This window comes from Crocodylus porosus, unplaced genomic scaffold (assembly GCF_001723895.1).
Source record: "Crocodylus porosus isolate Cpor-Errol unplaced genomic scaffold, CroPor_comp1, whole genome shotgun sequence".
Lineage (NCBI taxonomy): Eukaryota > Metazoa > Chordata > Crocodylia > Crocodylidae > Crocodylus > Crocodylus porosus.
In genome coordinates this window covers 4,794,262-4,810,334 of record NW_017728933.1, presented here as the reverse complement: position 1 = coordinate 4,810,334, position 16,073 = coordinate 4,794,262, and the positions used below count along the sequence as shown (strand labels likewise).

Genomic DNA, 16,073 nt, shown 5'->3' with positions numbered 1-16,073 from the left:
GCACTGGTCAGGCCGCAGCTGGAGTATGGCGTCCAGTTCTGGGCACTGCACTTCAGGAGGGATGTGGACGACATGGAGACGGTCCAGAGGAGGCCACTCACATGATCAGGGGACAGCAGGGCAGGCCCTACGAGAAGAGGCAACGGGACCTGAACCTGTTCAGCCTCCACAAGAGAAGCTGAGGGGGGATCTAGTGGCCTGTTACAAACTAGTCAGGGGGGACCAGCAGGCATTGGGGGAGTCACTGCTCCCCCGAGCACGACCAAGAGTGACCAGGAATAACGGTCACAAGCTGGCAGAGGGTAGATTTAGGCTAGACATCAGGAGGCACGACTTCATGGTCAGGGTGGCTAGGATCTGGAACCAGCTTCCAAGCGAAATGGTGCTGGCTGCTACCCTGGGGGGTCTTTAAAAGGAGGCTGAATGAGCACCTTGCTGGGGTCGTTTGACCCCAGTACTCTTTCTTGCCGTGGAGGGGGTTGGACCGGATGATCTGGTCAGGTCCCTTCCAACCCGACCAACTATGAAACTATGACAGCCCATGAGGAATGGGGTTGTGAGCCCAATGGAGATGAAATGGCACGAGCGGGACTGTAGGCCAACGGGGCGTGTGGTGGCTCTGGGAGACAGAAGGGGGCTGTGTAAAGGGGAATGGACAGTTACCACTGGGGAGTGGGAGCCACAAGTCACCGATTGCAGGTCCTTGAAGAGTAGCCGGTTGGGCGGTTGGAGGTAGAGGAGTGCATATGTGTGTTGAGATCTGAATCAGAGCTGGACAGAAGCCAGCGAATGTGGCAGGGAATGAAAGTGACAGTCCCACTTCCTGGAGCATGGCTGAAGCTGCGGTGTTTTCCAGCATCCGTGGAGAGTGGCGCATAAACGCAGTAGGAAAAGGAGCAGGGATGGTCAGTCTAGACAGGAAGCAGTTACGGCATGGTGCATGACCTCGGAAGAAAGGCCCAGTCTGCACCACCTAGCAGAGAGCCTGGCCCAAAGACGGGTCCTGGAGGAGCGTTGTTCAGAGGTTCCTGGATTCCTTTGGATCGGAAAGTGAGGGTTGGGGGGCAGGGAGGAGTCTCTTGGCGCAGGGAGCGCCATGCCTGGCTGATGTTTGTGAAGCGCTCCGAGGATGGAGGGGCGCTTCGGAAGCAGGACAGGTCCTGGAGGGCTCCCAGAGGCTGGAGGAAGCTGGCAACTTCAAAAGAAACGTGTGCGTGCGCTAGGGCTCTGTATCTGTCCCGCCCTGCCATCCGTGCAGCTTGGTACCAGCCTTACATGTGGGGAGAGGCCGTGGTGGCTGGTGTGGGCTGGTAAATAACATGCGCAAGTAGGCCTGCGGGATGTCTGCCCAGCCAAATGAAAACACCTCTTTTCAGTGCCTCTGCAGCCGCGAGAGCTGGGATCTTGCCTCCACAGCCGCGGATGTTTCCTTGGTTGTAGCCCTCCTGGAGAAGGGGTCCTTTGCTGTGAAGCTCTCTGGTACTCCTGACTGCTTGAATGATATGAAAGAAGCAGAATGGCAAGCAACTTGTGCCACTCGCTCATCTTGCTATTATTTGTAAGGAAGTATTAATTAAATTTAATGAACTCGGCATCTGTGTACTTAATGCATCCAGTGCCACAGTGATTGGGTACCTTTTTTATTAGAACACGCTTCTGATTGTGGGAAGAGAGGAACTTTTTAGTTGCTAATCGTGATGTTTCCTGGGTTCGTTGGGTTCAGGCCTGGAAACTCATTTGTGTCTGAGGGTTCAGTAGTCTATCGTGTTCAGGCTGGAGGTCTCTGGCAGTCAGTTCAGAGCACGTGAACCCATCCCTGGCTTGCTTCTGTTTGATGCTGTAACTGTATCCCGGCCAAGGGGAGCTACCAGAAACAGTGGTCATAAACCGAAGGAGAGCAGATTTAGATCAGACATCAGGAAAAAAACTCTTTATGCCAAAATATGGACTGGGCTTCCAAGGGAGGTGGTGCTCTCCCCTACCTTGGAGGTGTTCAAAAGGAGATGAGACAAGCACCTGGCTGGGGTTACTTAACCCCAGCGCTCTTTCCTGCCCAGAGCGGGGGGTCAGATTCGATGATCTGATCAGTCCCTTTCAGCCCTAGAAATCTATGAATTCTCCAAGCCTGATTGGGACCACAGTAGAATAACTTGAGGTAAGCAAGTCCGGCCAATTAGTACTAACGGGCGCTTCTGTGCGGTGACATGTGGCATGGCTGAGAAGGTGCTAACGAAGACGGCTGCTTTTTTTTCCTTTCTAGTAAAGCACTGATCCGTACGTCTCCAGCACGGAGCCAGTAAGAGCAGGCAGCCAGATCCCAAAGGTTCTAGAGAATGGGAGTCTCGTGCTCGAGGCGAGTATGGTTGGTGTTGCTGGTCTTTGTAATGCCGCACTGAGTCCGGCGATTCTGCCAGGCGTGTGAGAGTCTGTCCCTGAGAGATCCCTGTCTTCCTTGTAACTGGAGCAGTTGGCTTGGCTCTCTGTGGCCTGAATGACTGCTGGCATGGCACAGCTGGCACGGTGCGTGCTGGGAAGGGGAGCTGGGTTTGGTGGCATTTCTGTGCAAGGCATTGCATTTCAGTGGATCTTCTTTGCACTGAGGAATGGAAGTCTGTGTACTGTGAGTTGTTTGCAAAGGCCCCCCTCTGAAGTGGGAGTGGGAAGGAAGGAGACTGCACCTGCCCAGCTGCCATGAGTGCTGTGCAGGCATGGGTGAGATGCGTGCAGAGGGGGTGGTTCTGCTGTGGGACACATGTGTAACTTCAGTTATGTGGGAAAGATGGGCATGTGAGAGCTGCTCGGGTACTGTGGCTGTGAGTGAAGTGCAAACCACCGGGCAGCCTTCTTACCCAGGGCCAAGGAGAGAAGCAGGGGGGCCGAGGCCTGTCCCTGGACCTTATCTCGCATGGTATGAGTCAAGCTAGGAGTACAAGTGCTCAGTGCCCTTTGTGCATGTTGGCAAGTGGTGTTGGACTGTGTGAGCCTGTGGTTCTCTCTTGATCAGCTGAATAGTGCGACAATAGCAAACGCTGCTGTCTTTCCTAAGGTTTTGTCTCCTGAGTGTCCCTGGGTTAAGAATGCCTCTGTCTCTTCTCTAGGGGAGGCAGGGTTTGAGTTTCACTGAGCTTCCTCTCGTCTCGGGGGGAGCTTGCTGGTGGGGATGAAGGTTGTCAGCACATTGTAAGATTAGGTCCTTAAGTGCTCAGATCTGTTTGTCTGCCTGGGATAAAGAAACATGCATTAATAGCCGAAGTACGTGTGTTGTCGGGGACTGGGAAGTGGGGCGTTTTCTGACTATTTTCCCTCTCCACTTCCATTTTACGTTACTCTCATATCTGTTTTCTTTCTCAGCGTAGAGTTGAGCGATTGAAAACGCATTCTGCGTGGAGAGGTCAGACTGGATCATGGCAGCGTCTTTCTAAAAGTGGATGTAAATGCAATGGATGCATGTGCTGGGATCAACTCTTTTGTTCTGGGGCGCGGGAGGTCGGAGCGGTTTGTTTTCTAAAAATTCCTGCAAGGTCAACGTTGGCATTGTGCGGCTAGATGGTGTGCCGGCTGACTCTCGAGGTTTACTGGCGTGAACGTTGTCAAATCAAACTGGGAGCTCAGTGAAGAAGAGGGGAGATATGTAAACCGAAGGGGAATCTGTCCCAAGTAAATGTAAAGTCCGTGCAAAAGCAGGTTGGCGTTCCCCAAAAATAGAGCCTTGGATTTTACTTAAAATACAAAACCCCATTGTTTTCGCTCTCCAGTGCTGCTTGAAAAAGACCCTTTGCTTTCTTTCGAATGGTAGCTGGCTCCAGCTGCAAGGCCTCTCTTAGCTGTCTCGTTCCCCAGGGCTTGAACAGAACTTTTACTCGCCTCTCCAAGGTGAGCGTAGAGGCAAAGCTAGCACAGCAGTGCTGAATCTACACTTCCAAGCCAGTGCTGTGGTGGGGGAGGGAAGTGCTTATTGTGCCATCTTCTTCTTCCTTCCCATGCGCCCCCGCACGTCCAGCAGATCCTCTGAGGTAGGGCTCCACGGCCGGGTCATGTGTCCCCTGAATGTCCTTCCCGTTACTCTGTCTTTGCACGTGCTGTGTCACTTCCACATGGTCGGTTCAAGTCCTTAGCAAAGCAGTTTTCTGATTCCGTCCTGATTTAATGCTGTTTCTGCATTTCTCTTGCATTTTCCATCCTGCAGGATCCCTGGAACATCAGAGGAGATGGGAATTAGTTCGGCCCCAGCTGGCGTGGGGCCCCTTCTGGGATGAGATGTGGTAGCTCTGCAGCAGGGGACAGGAAGAGGTCCTGAATTTTGGGGTGGGGGGTGACAAAGTGCCTGAAACGATTGACAGATCCCATGTGTGCAGTGGCAGTGACAGATGGAGAGGAGGTACTTGCGAGAGTGTGGATTTATGGCAGCTTATCCCAGGACAGGAAGTTGCCCTTCCCCTGCTATCATCTGGCTGAGGATGTGTCTGATGATCACAAAGGCTGGAGAGGATAAAGAACAAGGGCCATTGTGAACTCCAGTTATTGCCGTCTCCTGGCACAAGCCCAGCCAAGAATTCAAAGTAACTAATGCGGGAGTTGCTGAATCATGCACTTACTCAGGCTTCCTTTTATTTTTCCCAAGAAATGCCATAACCCTGACTGGCTGCCTTTTGTCAGGGCGATTCAGAGCTTTCTCTCTCGCTCCGCTCTTGCAGTGGGTGTATATTTGCAATCATGGGGCAGGCTGGAATTGAAAACCATCTTAATTGCTTTTGCTTCCAGGCTTAGGTCATGCTTTGTTAAACAGAGCACATAAACAGCTGTGTAGTTCTCACCTGTGGCAGAGCCGCCTGCAGGGATGGCATCCTGTTGCCTTGGGTAGACAAAAGAGGTCTCCCTTTCTGCAGAGTTGTTTTCTATGGTGCTGGATGACCAGGTTTTGCTCTAATGGTGCAAGGAGGTGTGCAACAGGCAAGGAAGAAACGGAATAGTAGTCGTTATAATATGCACACAGGCTGCTTTCAGTGCCCTGGGCTGTTTGCAGTCTTGATGCGAACAGGCATGTAAAGGTAGCCGGCAGGGGAGAGGAAAAGGTAACAGCCCTGTAGCTTGGAGAGATGCGAGGATAGTGGCCTGGTGTCCCCTGAGGTGCAAAGAATGCCTAGAAGTGATTGAGGGGAGGGGAAGCAGGTGGATTTGTTGGGGATACTGGGAATAAGTTTGGTTGGTGGCGTGGTGTTTGAGACCAAGGAACCACTCCAGTAATCGGCTCGGTTCCATTAACAGACTACAAACTCGCCCAGCAGACAGTGTCGCGTAGCATGCAAGCGCAGCTGCAAGTAGGGTGGGAAGACTTTGGTGCTAGGATTCCTAGGGTCCGCTGGCCGGGCGTCTAGGATATCCTGGGGGATACTTCAGGAAGCTGTTAAAGGAATGCTGTGAAGCCTGTTTCCGGTGATTCCAGCTTGCTTCGGCAGCTCCAGAGTTTTATATTCTATTCTGGGTGGGCTGCTGTGGTTTTGAGAGTCAAAGAATTGCCTTTGAACAGGCTAGTTGCATTTCACCGTTCAAGCTAAGCCCTATGAATTTATGTATGGTTTCCCGTCAACCTTAGTGGTCACTCGCTGTCCCATACCGGCGGCGTGCAGTCCTTTCACTTGTTTGTTGGCCACCTGTACCATGCTGCCTCAGACCGTTTCCTTTAACATCTGTCAAAGTTTGGAGTTGGGAAACCGCATCCATTTGCAGCTTGCTCACCAACGGCTTACAAATGGGTCATGACGGTCTGTCTTCAGAGATATCCAAAATAGGTAATTAATTGTGGCAAAGCACAGATAACACCTCCCCCCCCACACTTTGTGTTAGAGATTGGGGTGGCATCTTGGAAAGAGCAGGTCCGACCTGTGCCCGATTGGCGATGCTTTTGAAAGCTGGATTTGCCACTCGTTGCATGTAGTTACCGTCACAGTTCTTCTCTGGCAGGAGATAACTCATTGAACAAAGCATGAATGTGGTGACATGCCCAAAGCCTCCTGTGAGACCATGGGCTACCTTGGGATGGGCCTCGCAAGGAACTGGGAGCCCAGTTCCAAGCTGATTTTCTTTTGTGAGGGACTAAGGGAGCTGCACTGGCCCTTGCCAGCTCATTCTTGCCCACAGGCCAACCCAGAAGGCTCTGGGAGGACTAGTTGGGAGGGTTATAGCCTTGCTTTCCACAAGCCTCTCTAGGTAATCTGGGGTTAGCTGGGTGAGGGAAAGCAAGAGCGCTTCTGTCTGAGAGGGCTCTCAAAGGGAGCAGGCATGCGCACAGGTCGTAGGTCCCCGATCTCTGCAGAGGTGTACCTGAGAGCAAGGTCTCAGAGAAAGAGACCAGCGTCTCGGTCTTTGTGGTGCTGAGAGCGTTCAGCAGCCTGCACGCTGCATTTAGGGACCTGGGTACTTGTACGGGGAGCCCTGGGGTCCATTGAGAGCTGCGTCAGGAGTGAATATCTGTGGCGGAGCCTGCCTGGCAAGGGAATGTCGGTGGTGCCGCAAGTCAACGTTGTCCTTGGGGAAGTGTGTGTCCCTGGGGCACGTAGAAACCCCAGCCCAAAGACTGACTGGGCCCCAACCAGGGATCTCATTGCTTTAGCAGGAGGGCTGAGTTGGACTTAGCATAAGCGGCTGTAATGCCGCGAAGCTGCTGGGCTTTCTCAACAGGAGGGCAGCCCTCGGAGTAGGAGTCGCTCCTTGGGATGCCTTCCATTCAGCAGTAACCTGAAGGCAATTGCAGCGCACCGTTAAACCAGCCCCAGGCTGAAAACACTCCAGTGCTGCAAAAGTAACTTCCTCTGGGTTGTTTTTTTTTTAAACAAATGGTTTTTGGAGGGCCCTTGTTGGCCAGCTTCCTGAGCTTCGCTAGATCGGGATCTGGCTAAGCAGAGAGCACTTAGTGCTATTTAAACACCCATGTGTTTTGCAAGCATTGATGGCTGGAGTGAGAATTTTTGTTTTTCCAATGGAGTCTAAGGAGTTGGGAACTCGAAATCCCCTTTCATCTCAGGCTCCCTTTAGCCCCGCTTTAAATTCCAGCCATTGGTGGAAAGTGTCCCAGCAAATGGCTTAGCAAGCAGGTGAATGCATTCTCAACAGAAGCTCGACCTCTTTGCTTTGCAGTAAATGCCATGTGTTTGCTCAGTCACTTCCCTTTGTGCAGGTGGCCGGAGCGAGCGCGTGGCAGATGGGCTGGCCTGGTGGCAGTGCGGTGCTTCTTGGGGACCGTACGATACACGGGGAATTAGAACTTCCCCCTTCCCCTCCAAGCGTCTAGCCAGTTCTCCCCTGGTGAGCTCGCTGATTGCACTGCTGCGTGCCAGCAAAATCTGTTGCACTTAAAACCCTTTGTGCAGTTGCAGGGCGACTGGTCTCCTGCTTTCCAAGGGGCGTGGTGGCTGCTGCCTGAACCCAGGCGTGGAGGCTGTTGGCTCATAATAAAACCTCTTCTAATCTGCTGCTTGGCTCGTTGAATGAATAACCGAAACACTCTGCTTTCATAATGGGTGTTCTGGAGTTTTGCTGCAAACGAGACTGTTTTTTGAGTTGGGTAGCACCCAGATGATGGCACTGAGGTGCCTCTACAAACCCTGAGCAGAGCAAGAGGGCTGGTGCTATAACATTTCCGGCTAGCAGTTCCTTTGGGGATCACATGCATTTTCTTTACTTAAAGGCTTTAAGCTGCTTGCTTTGGCTCCTTCTTCATATTGGCCCTAGTACAGCATCCCCTGTCACTCCCTGTGCCGAAACATACTCTGGGTTGTTGAGACCTGCATGTGCGGTGGTGTTAAAAGGTGCCTCTTAGAGTCCTAGATGCTAAGAGAGGCCTGGGCTCGGTGGTATGAGAGTGCTTGCAGTGCCTCTGTGAGATGGGATTCGTAGTGCTGCGTCATCTTGGGTGGAGAGCTGAGGTACGGAGAGCACAGTGCCAGGCAGCGACGTGGCGAATGCAGGGCTGATAGGGCTTTGCTGCTGCTGGTGTCCGAGCCGTCTTGGGGAGAGCTGCGTCGCACTGTGTAGAGACGCACAAGGTCCCCCAGGGATTGGGTGGGCCTGGTTCCTCGGAGTGCCTTGTGTCCCTTGTGCCGCTCATCAGGCAGCTTTTCTCCTCTGTGTTCCTAGGTTTCCAGGATCGGACTCTTCTGTCGTCCTACGAAATCATCATCCCGCAGAGGTTAGCACGAGAGCGGCGCGCTGCCCCCGGTTCCTCCGTAGCCCAGGTACCCGGTATTTTTAGAAATGTTTAAGTTCTCTGTCTGCTGCCTGGCCTGTCTCATGCTGCTTAGGTGAGGGGCTAGATGAATTTAGGGCCAACAGAAGAGTGGAAGTGGCCCCTTCCCCATGCCTGAGGCATGCCAGACATTGTAGTACACCACACCTAACTGGCCATGTACCTGCCTCCTGTAAGACAGCCTGCGAGTGCTTGAAGGCGCCTGCAGAGGACTGTGCAGTGTCAGATTGGCAGAAGGATTAATAGGATTTCTATACCCAGGGCAAGAGGATGATGGCAAAGACGCTTTGTACTTGGAGGCTAAGGCTCCTGTCATGATCTCAATGTAGTCCCTAGTCAGTTTGAACGGTCCCCTCGAATAAATAGGCCCAACCTCCTGCACGTGCTACTGGGCTGAGGTACAGCAGGGGAAAGATTAGGACAAGCAGGTCCAGTTCATAAATGCTGGAGGAGGCAGTAATACAAACTGCATTGTCCTTTCCCAGCTGGAGGAAGTTATATGAAAAGCACTCAGCTTCCTTCCAGGAGACTTGGAAAGGAGCTGCGTGTTGACTCACTTGAATGTCACCCAGCTCAAGTTGAGATAACGGAGGGGGTGAAATTGCAAGGCAGGGGGAAGAGGCTGCTAGTGGCTTGACTCTGGAGTGCCTTGTAGTGGGGGACTAGGATCATCAGCCACCTGTCAGGCATCCCTGTGTTAGGAAACGGCTGAGTGGCAAAGAACGAGAGCTGGTGTGCTATTAACCCCTCTCCTAGCCTTCTGTGAGGACAGGAGTGGCCCAGTTGGGCAGTAACTTGCCTATCAGACACGGGACCTGGAAAGGAAGATGAGCAGTGCTGGCTGTAAATGAGTTCCCCTGGCTGAGGCCAGAGCTACACCACTCGGTTTTGTTGGCTGAGCGGTGTTGATTAGCAATCCCCTCCCACTCCAGGGGAATTGCCTCATAACCTGCTGAGTTCCTGTGCTGCTGGCTGGGATAAGCTGCGCGTGCCCCAGGTATTGCCGCTGCTGCGGCTGTGCCTGCCAAACTTGTAGGGAGGGCGAGATCCAAGGTGTTGCCACCGCACCTACAATTGCTGGGCATGTCGCTGCTGCTTGCTCCAGGGGTTTGGGTGATGCCTGAGAGAGCATTTGGTTACTGATTTCTTTTTCGTAGGCTCAGGACAAAGTGTCATATGTCATTGAGATCGAGGGGAAAGAGCACACGATTCACTTAGAAAAGAACACGTAAGTGACTTGTGTTGTCACGGGGCTTCCAATACCTGTCTGCTCGGATTATCCACCGATCGATCATGCTGGACTAAAAGACAGGCCAGTAACAAGCCGTGTCCAGTCCGGGAAGTGACTTGTCAGAAGTACAGCTGCACTCGGGGACCGTGAGGGGAACTGGTGGAAGATGGCCCAGCTCTTGCGTCCGGTCCACGGAGCCTACGTTACACAGCACAAATGCTTGGGTGTGCCTCTGTCATCCCTGTGATGTCCTTCCTTAATTTTGTCCCCTGCGGCATTACTCCAGTTGTAACCGTCCTCCTGTGTTACTGCTGGAACGCAGGGCTATGGAGTTTATAACATGCTTAGAAAAAAGAAACTCTCCTTCTTTAAGCTTTGTCGCTGTGTTTTTAGGGGTTTCATGTGACCGCCACCAGTTACAAGCAGCCCACGTGCGGGCTGTGTTTCCCATCTTAAGCCGAGGTTCCTCTTCAAAGACTGCCCTTAACAAACAAATAAATGAAAGGGGGGCTGGAGGGCTCCTCTTCACCTCTCAAATGTGGGAATTGTGCTTCTCAGGACCAGCACTGAACTGGCCAGTATTAGGTCAGCATTTTCACTTGGGAGCCATTTCTAACATGCTTTCCTTTCCTCCCAAATGGAGGAGTGGGAAAGGGGAGAAGCCAGCTGCAGTTGGACAGCCTGGCTGCTACAGTTCCCGGCTCCTTGCCTTCCAGCCTGTGAGGTCTGAGCTCGGTTTTTTGTGTGTGTTGCGTTCTCCTGTCCTCATCTCGCCTGACACTTTCCCCCTGGTGGAGGCAGTTTAATTGCACTTGCGTTCTAGGACGGGGGGCTGTTTCAGAGCACAGTCAGACTGAGCAGTTGTCCTTAGAAACAGTAAATTCCTTGATGATGAGTGTTTCTGGATTGTTTATTTAATTGCAGCTTGCGTGCAAGATTAGTTTTGTTATTGCCCTGCAGCAGCGTTAAGTGTTTCGTGGCTCTTTATTTTCTTCCCTTCCTCTTTCAGACAATTATTACCCAAAGACTTCACAGTTTACAGCTACAATGAGGAGGGGAAGTTGTACTCGGAAAACCCAGACATCCGGGTAAGCGTCTTCCTTTTTTGTCCTGTGCCTGCAGCAGGTGCCTAGTGCCTTTTTACACCTGTGTTGCTAAAGAGTCATGTATAAAGACATCCACTAGTGCATTTTCCAGAAGGCCAGGTGCTAATTCCCAGTGCTCCCTCCTCTTTGCTACTCATCAGGAAAGGCTCACGGGATAGCAATGTGTCTGTCGTTGGACTGTGTGCGATTGTAACAGTTCTGCTGTTCAGTGAACGCAAGCTTCCTAAAGGGCATTGGCTTGTGTCTGCTGGGGATCAGAGTGCTCCTGGGGAGCGGTCTGTTAGACGGTCTTCTTCTTGACATGGACTTTTAAATACTACGACCTAAGGTGACTTGTGAAGGAGTACAAGAACAGATGTGAAATAGAGAGGAAGCGTTTCCCGGTAGAGGTGCTTGGAAGAGCACAGATTGGAAAAGAGAGAGTGAGAGACCCCTCTTTTGTGGGTTGGTTCCCTTGTGCCCCCTATAACAGTAGTGCCCCACAGACCCCAGTCAGAGCTGGTAACTGGAGACCAGTGCACCCCTCCCCTCCCTCATCTGGGCAAGCTGCTGCTCCCACCCTTCTCTGTCCCCTGGTGGACACGGACTTAATCAGCCTCTGAAGATGAGGCAGGTGTCATGGAGCAAAAGCAAACGGTGATTCATGTCACAATAAGTAGAACAGTATTTCCTCGTCTCCCACCCCCTCTGCTCCCTGCATGCACACCAGCTTTGCCTTTTCCCAGAAGTCAGCTTGTGTGCATGTGGGCTTTTTACTGGAGCAGCACAGGTACCCGAGTCTTTGCTCGTTTTAATTAACTTTCTGTGACTCAGCCAGTGGCTGAATAAGGGAGAAAGCTATCTGCAGATCAGGGTTTCAGCTCAGCAGGAGACCATGGTAAGTACAGCGGCTCAGAGGGATTACTGCATGCCTCAAGCGCTTGGCAAGGTATGGGGCCAAAAGAGCAAATGACTTCATCCACCTGACCACCACAGCGCTCTCCAGACGCACCCTTTTCAGTGAACTGGGTCATAACAGCTGCAATGCTGGGAAAAGCCTGTGGGCTGTGGACAATAAGTCTTTGTTCGGATTGCCCTGTCCTGGGCGAGTGACTGGAAGGGGAAACATGCAGAGCACAGAATTGGTTGTGCCTCTTCCTGTCGCTATTTTGGGGAGGTAAATACGGCTTGTACACAGGACACCACCAAGCTGCATGTTTAGAGGTGCAGGGCAGGACTGTTTAGCTGCATAGCTAGCTGCTGCACTGCAACAGCTTTGGCCTTTCGGGGCACTCGGGGACAGCTCAGCTGAAGCAGATAATGGTTGCGATTTGGTATTGTTGTGCTGTGGGTGTGTGCGATTGCCTGGGGAGGGAAACATGTTGTCAGGGCTGATCAGGGATGGGCCATGGGACTGAAGAGCTTAGGCAGCGCTGAGTGTCCGCTGGCAATAATAACAGCAGTAATAACACTGGCTGGAGAGAGGTGACATGCAAGCCAAGCAGAGCGGGATCCAGTGCTCGTTCCTGACAGGCTGAGCGATATGCTGGCACGCAGCAGCAGCAGAGGGCCAAGCGAACAAAATTTAGTTGGGTGGGAGACAAATGACTTGGGAGTTGGCCAGCTCTGCCGCAAGGCAAGACAATGTTTGCAGATGGTGTTTCTGAGCCCTGCTGGCTTCGTAGCCTAGCAGATGTTAGTACAGCCACTTTCTGCTCTAAACCTGGGGTTTATTGTTCTACAGTACAGCCATAGCCAGGACTGGGCAGGTGGGATTGCAGTTACCCTCTGTATTGCAGAATGGCTGGCCCTGTTGGGCTGCCAAGGGGACCTGCAGTCAGTGCCGGGAGGTGAGGGCCCGTCGCCGGAAGGGCGAGTCCTGGAGCAACTGGTAGCTGGATTGAGAACTTCACATGTTGACTGGGGGGCGGGGGGGGTAGTGGGCATGTATCTGGCACTGTTGTATATGTGCTGCCTGGGGCGTGGGAGGGGGATGCCATAAGTACGGTGAGATGAATGCGGCACTAGTGGCAACCATGCACACCGGTTGCACTGGATCTGCATGTGTTCCAGCGTGCTCCGCTTGAGTGCGTGGTGGGTAAGTGTGCGATTTGCTGAGCTTTGTGCTACAATACCGGTCCCAGGTTGTTGCCTGCTGATTCCGCTGCAACAAAGAGCAGGTCTCTGCCTAGCATTTAAATGCATGTACTGCATTGGTGCGTAGGATCTTTCAGCCCCACTGTCTGCCACGTAACTTAATGGCACTCCAGGTAACGTGGACTATGCCTGCCCATTTTGTAAGTTATGTGTAACGGGCTGGATCAGTGAAGGGGGAGCAGCTGTCAAAAGGCTCTGGGAAGCTGTGAAACTGAGGGGACCTGTGAGGGTGAAGGCTGCTAATGCCATGGTACCGCATGCTGAACAAGTTGTGCCGAGAAGCACGTGCTTCAGATAAATGCATGAGCCGTCTTCAGACCTGAGGCACTGCACTGAAACAGAGGACTGTGTGCGTTTGTGATACTACAGGAATAATTTTACCTTGCATTCCTCAGGATCACTGTCACTATCAGGGATACGTGGAGGGGATACCAGATTCTGCGATTGCTGTCAGCACTTGCACTGGACTCAGGTAACAAAAGTTTTTTTTTGCTGTGTCACAGTTGTGCCTGGTCAGAGTCAAAACAGCTGAAACCCAGTCCTGCCCCTGAGCTTTCCTTAGCTGTCTACCCAGGCTGTTTGGCGCTGTCCTGCAGGAGAGTGTCCATTTGGCACAGTGTCTCTGGCACTAGTCCTTGGTCAGTCTCGCTTGCATTCATTCTCAAGTTGCAGTTCAACATTCCTCCTTTTTTCCCTTAGCCCTTGCAACAATCCGCTCCATTGTTACACCTCCGGAGAACCCACTAGAAATCGTTGCATCGACTCCTAATATTTCTACAGTCCAGGGTGGATGTTCACTTTAATGAACTGTTTTGGTTTGGATGTGATAGTCTGTTTTTAAAAAAGAAAAAGCTACCATTTGGAGTGAAAGAATGAACAGCCACTTCACCAACAGTGGCTCGTAAAAACTCCCTAAGCTTCAGCACTGATTGGAAAGCTCTTTGGACTTGCGTGGTTTTGCTGCCTTTTGGAACAGTTTTGCCCTTGACCTTTGCTGTTCTTTATTGCTTTGTCATGGCCCAGTGGTAAGTGGCGGTAATACCTGAGCTGAAAGGCTGCTGTTTTTGGAAGTCTGACATAAGGACCCCAGGTAGCACAGACGCTATCTGTGTGCCTCCTGAAAGTCCCATTGCCGTCGTGGGGATGCTTGCACGTATAAGCTAAGCAAAGTGTATGTGTGTTGGAAGGATTGTTTCTTTGTGTCCTGTGGCTATCGGGGGTTTCCTGTTGCCTCCCCTTGCTCTCCAGAAGTCCAGGTGGGTCATTTGCGGCCATACTTTGGGTACTGGTGTGGGTGACGTGCTCTTTCTGTTGTTAGGGGACTGCTGCACGTGGGAAATGTCACCTATGGAATTGAGCCCATGGACGACGACTCGGACCTCAAACACATAGTGTACCGCTTGGAGAATGTGCAGAAAGAGCCCATGGTGTGCGGAGTGAGCAGCACCGACCCGGGGAGAGAGCACACAGAGTACGAGCAGCCTCCCGGCATGACTCAGCTGCTGCGAGTGCGTACTCAGCGTCCGTCCCGAGCACGGCAGCTAACCATGTGGAAGCGCTGTATTGGGTTGCTTAAGGCAGCATGCATGTCATGGGAGGCATGTGGCAGATCAGGGAGGGAGCAGAAAGCGGAGCAGCCGGTCAGGCAGAGGAAGGGCTTCAGAGTGGCGTTCAAGGAGGGTGCAGGGAGGGTCCTTTGCTTGTGGCATGCCTGCCAAAAAGGTTGGCTCTGATCACTTGGGGCAGAACACTACCACTCCAGGCTTTGCACTGGGGTACTGTCTGTCCTGCTTTAAACTCTATGTAGGTGTGTTGTACATGTGCAAAAGAGTGACAGATCCCTCCGGGTTGTACGGAAAGAGCAGGAGGAGCAGCTGCTGCGGCGCTGCGAGTTGGACGGAGATGTGCTGGCTGAGCTGTGCATGGGGGGTGGCAGTGGTGCCCGCGGGGTTGAGGCCGTCTGGCAGAGCTCCCTGCCAGAAGCCAGCTAGCCCACACCTTGCTGACGCCTGTGCTGATACTCCCGTCTCGTAGCGTCAGAGTACCGCAGGCAATTTGGAGAGCATGTCTTTGGGGTAATGGGAATTTCCAGAGGTAGATGACAGAAGGGGGGGCAGGGTGGCATCTCAGAGACTACCTAGTTCAGAGATGTTTAGTTTTCCATATTCCAAGCGAAATTAGCCAAAACTAATTCCAAATCCAAGAGTCCAGAACCGTAAGTGGCCCTACTACTGGCAAACATCCTCCACCCCCATCTGGGGCTTCACCTGTTTCCAAAACCTTTGGCAGGCATCCTTGGGGATCAGATGCCCTTGAGTTTTGCTTGCCCTCAGCCATAAGGCCCCAGAGGCAAGCCAGGGAGGAGTCTCCCATTTCCATAAAGTGGGCTTAAAGGCAAGGCCTTCTTGCTCCAGCAGCTAAGTGAGAGGTTTACTATACGTGACCTTGGTAGGTATTATCCGCGTGCCGGGAGAGCGGTCTTCCCTGGTGCAGCTAGAAGACCGCCTCCGTGGTCACGGTGTTTCCCTTACCTGGTAAGCATAGACTACGCTGGAGCTGAGCCTTCAAGAGGCCACGAGGGTAGGTTAGTGCAGCTCACCTGGATTCAGAGTTGCACGGTAGTGGACTTTGTCCTGTGCTAAGATCGTTGCTGACTGACAAATGAGGTTATCGCCTACAACAGCGCGTGCTTCTTTGACCTGGTTAGCTTCTTGGGTGCCGCCCTGCCATACCTTCTCTCTGGCTTCAGACCAGCACGCCTAACTACTTCTGTGTAAATGTGAATGGGAAGCATGCAGATCCCTTACTTTCCTTCAGAAGCAAGGTGCCCTTATCCAGCCAGTTCTTTAAGTCTAAAGCACTTTGAGAGAGACCCCCAGTTGTATGCATGTGTGGTGGGTCTGGGGGTGATTTTTGGCTGTGTGCATTGTGGGTGTATCTCTTAAAACGACCGCTTTGCTAATGTATCACTGAGTATGAAATGTGAGAATGGGTTATGATGACCTAACTCGGTTAAAGCTGCACTTCATCCAGTTGCAGTTGATCAAAACGAAGTTTTGTTTGATGGTTGGCGTGGGCTTTTTTAACAGAATAAAAGAGCTGTTCTTCACCAGACAAGATACGTGGAGCTGTTCATTGTTGTGGACAAAGAAAGGGTAAGGTATCGTTTACTTTCATACCCGCTGATGGCAGACTAAAACGTAGCTCTGAGAAAACACACTCAGACCTGTAAATACAAAGTCGTAAGGCAGGAGAATGTGTAGCTTTCCTTGTTAAAGCAGTTAGCAAGCCATTTGTGATCACTAGGGCCACAGGAAAGACCACAGGCTGTTTATTTAACCTCAACTACCGAAGTGGA

At 52.1% G+C, this 16,073-nt stretch overlaps 1 protein-coding gene across 6 annotated transcripts in view; it reads left to right on the top strand.

Annotated features, from left to right (window-relative positions):
• Positions 1–16,073, top strand: part of LOC109317409 (disintegrin and metalloproteinase domain-containing protein 9-like) — a 35,971-nt gene that overhangs the window by 8,299 nt on the left and 11,599 nt on the right. For 2 of the 6 annotated variants that reach the window (XM_019546072.1, XM_019546071.1), the window contains exons 1-7: positions 1,326–1,558; positions 8,134–8,185; positions 9,400–9,470; positions 10,483–10,561; positions 13,111–13,187; positions 14,034–14,223; positions 15,805–15,870. In XM_019546072.1, the coding sequence (XP_019401617.1) occupies positions 1,341–1,558; positions 8,134–8,185; positions 9,400–9,470; positions 10,483–10,561; positions 13,111–13,187; positions 14,034–14,223; positions 15,805–15,870 (753 nt within the window). In that variant the 5' untranslated portion in view covers positions 1,326–1,340. Of the gene's footprint in view, positions 1–1,325; positions 1,559–8,133; positions 8,232–9,399; positions 9,471–9,530; positions 9,698–10,482; positions 10,562–13,110; positions 13,188–14,033; positions 14,224–15,804; positions 15,871–16,073 lie in introns of those variants that run through there. The other 4 variants (XM_019546075.1, XM_019546074.1, XM_019546073.1 and 1 more) reach the window with 3 other exon arrangements.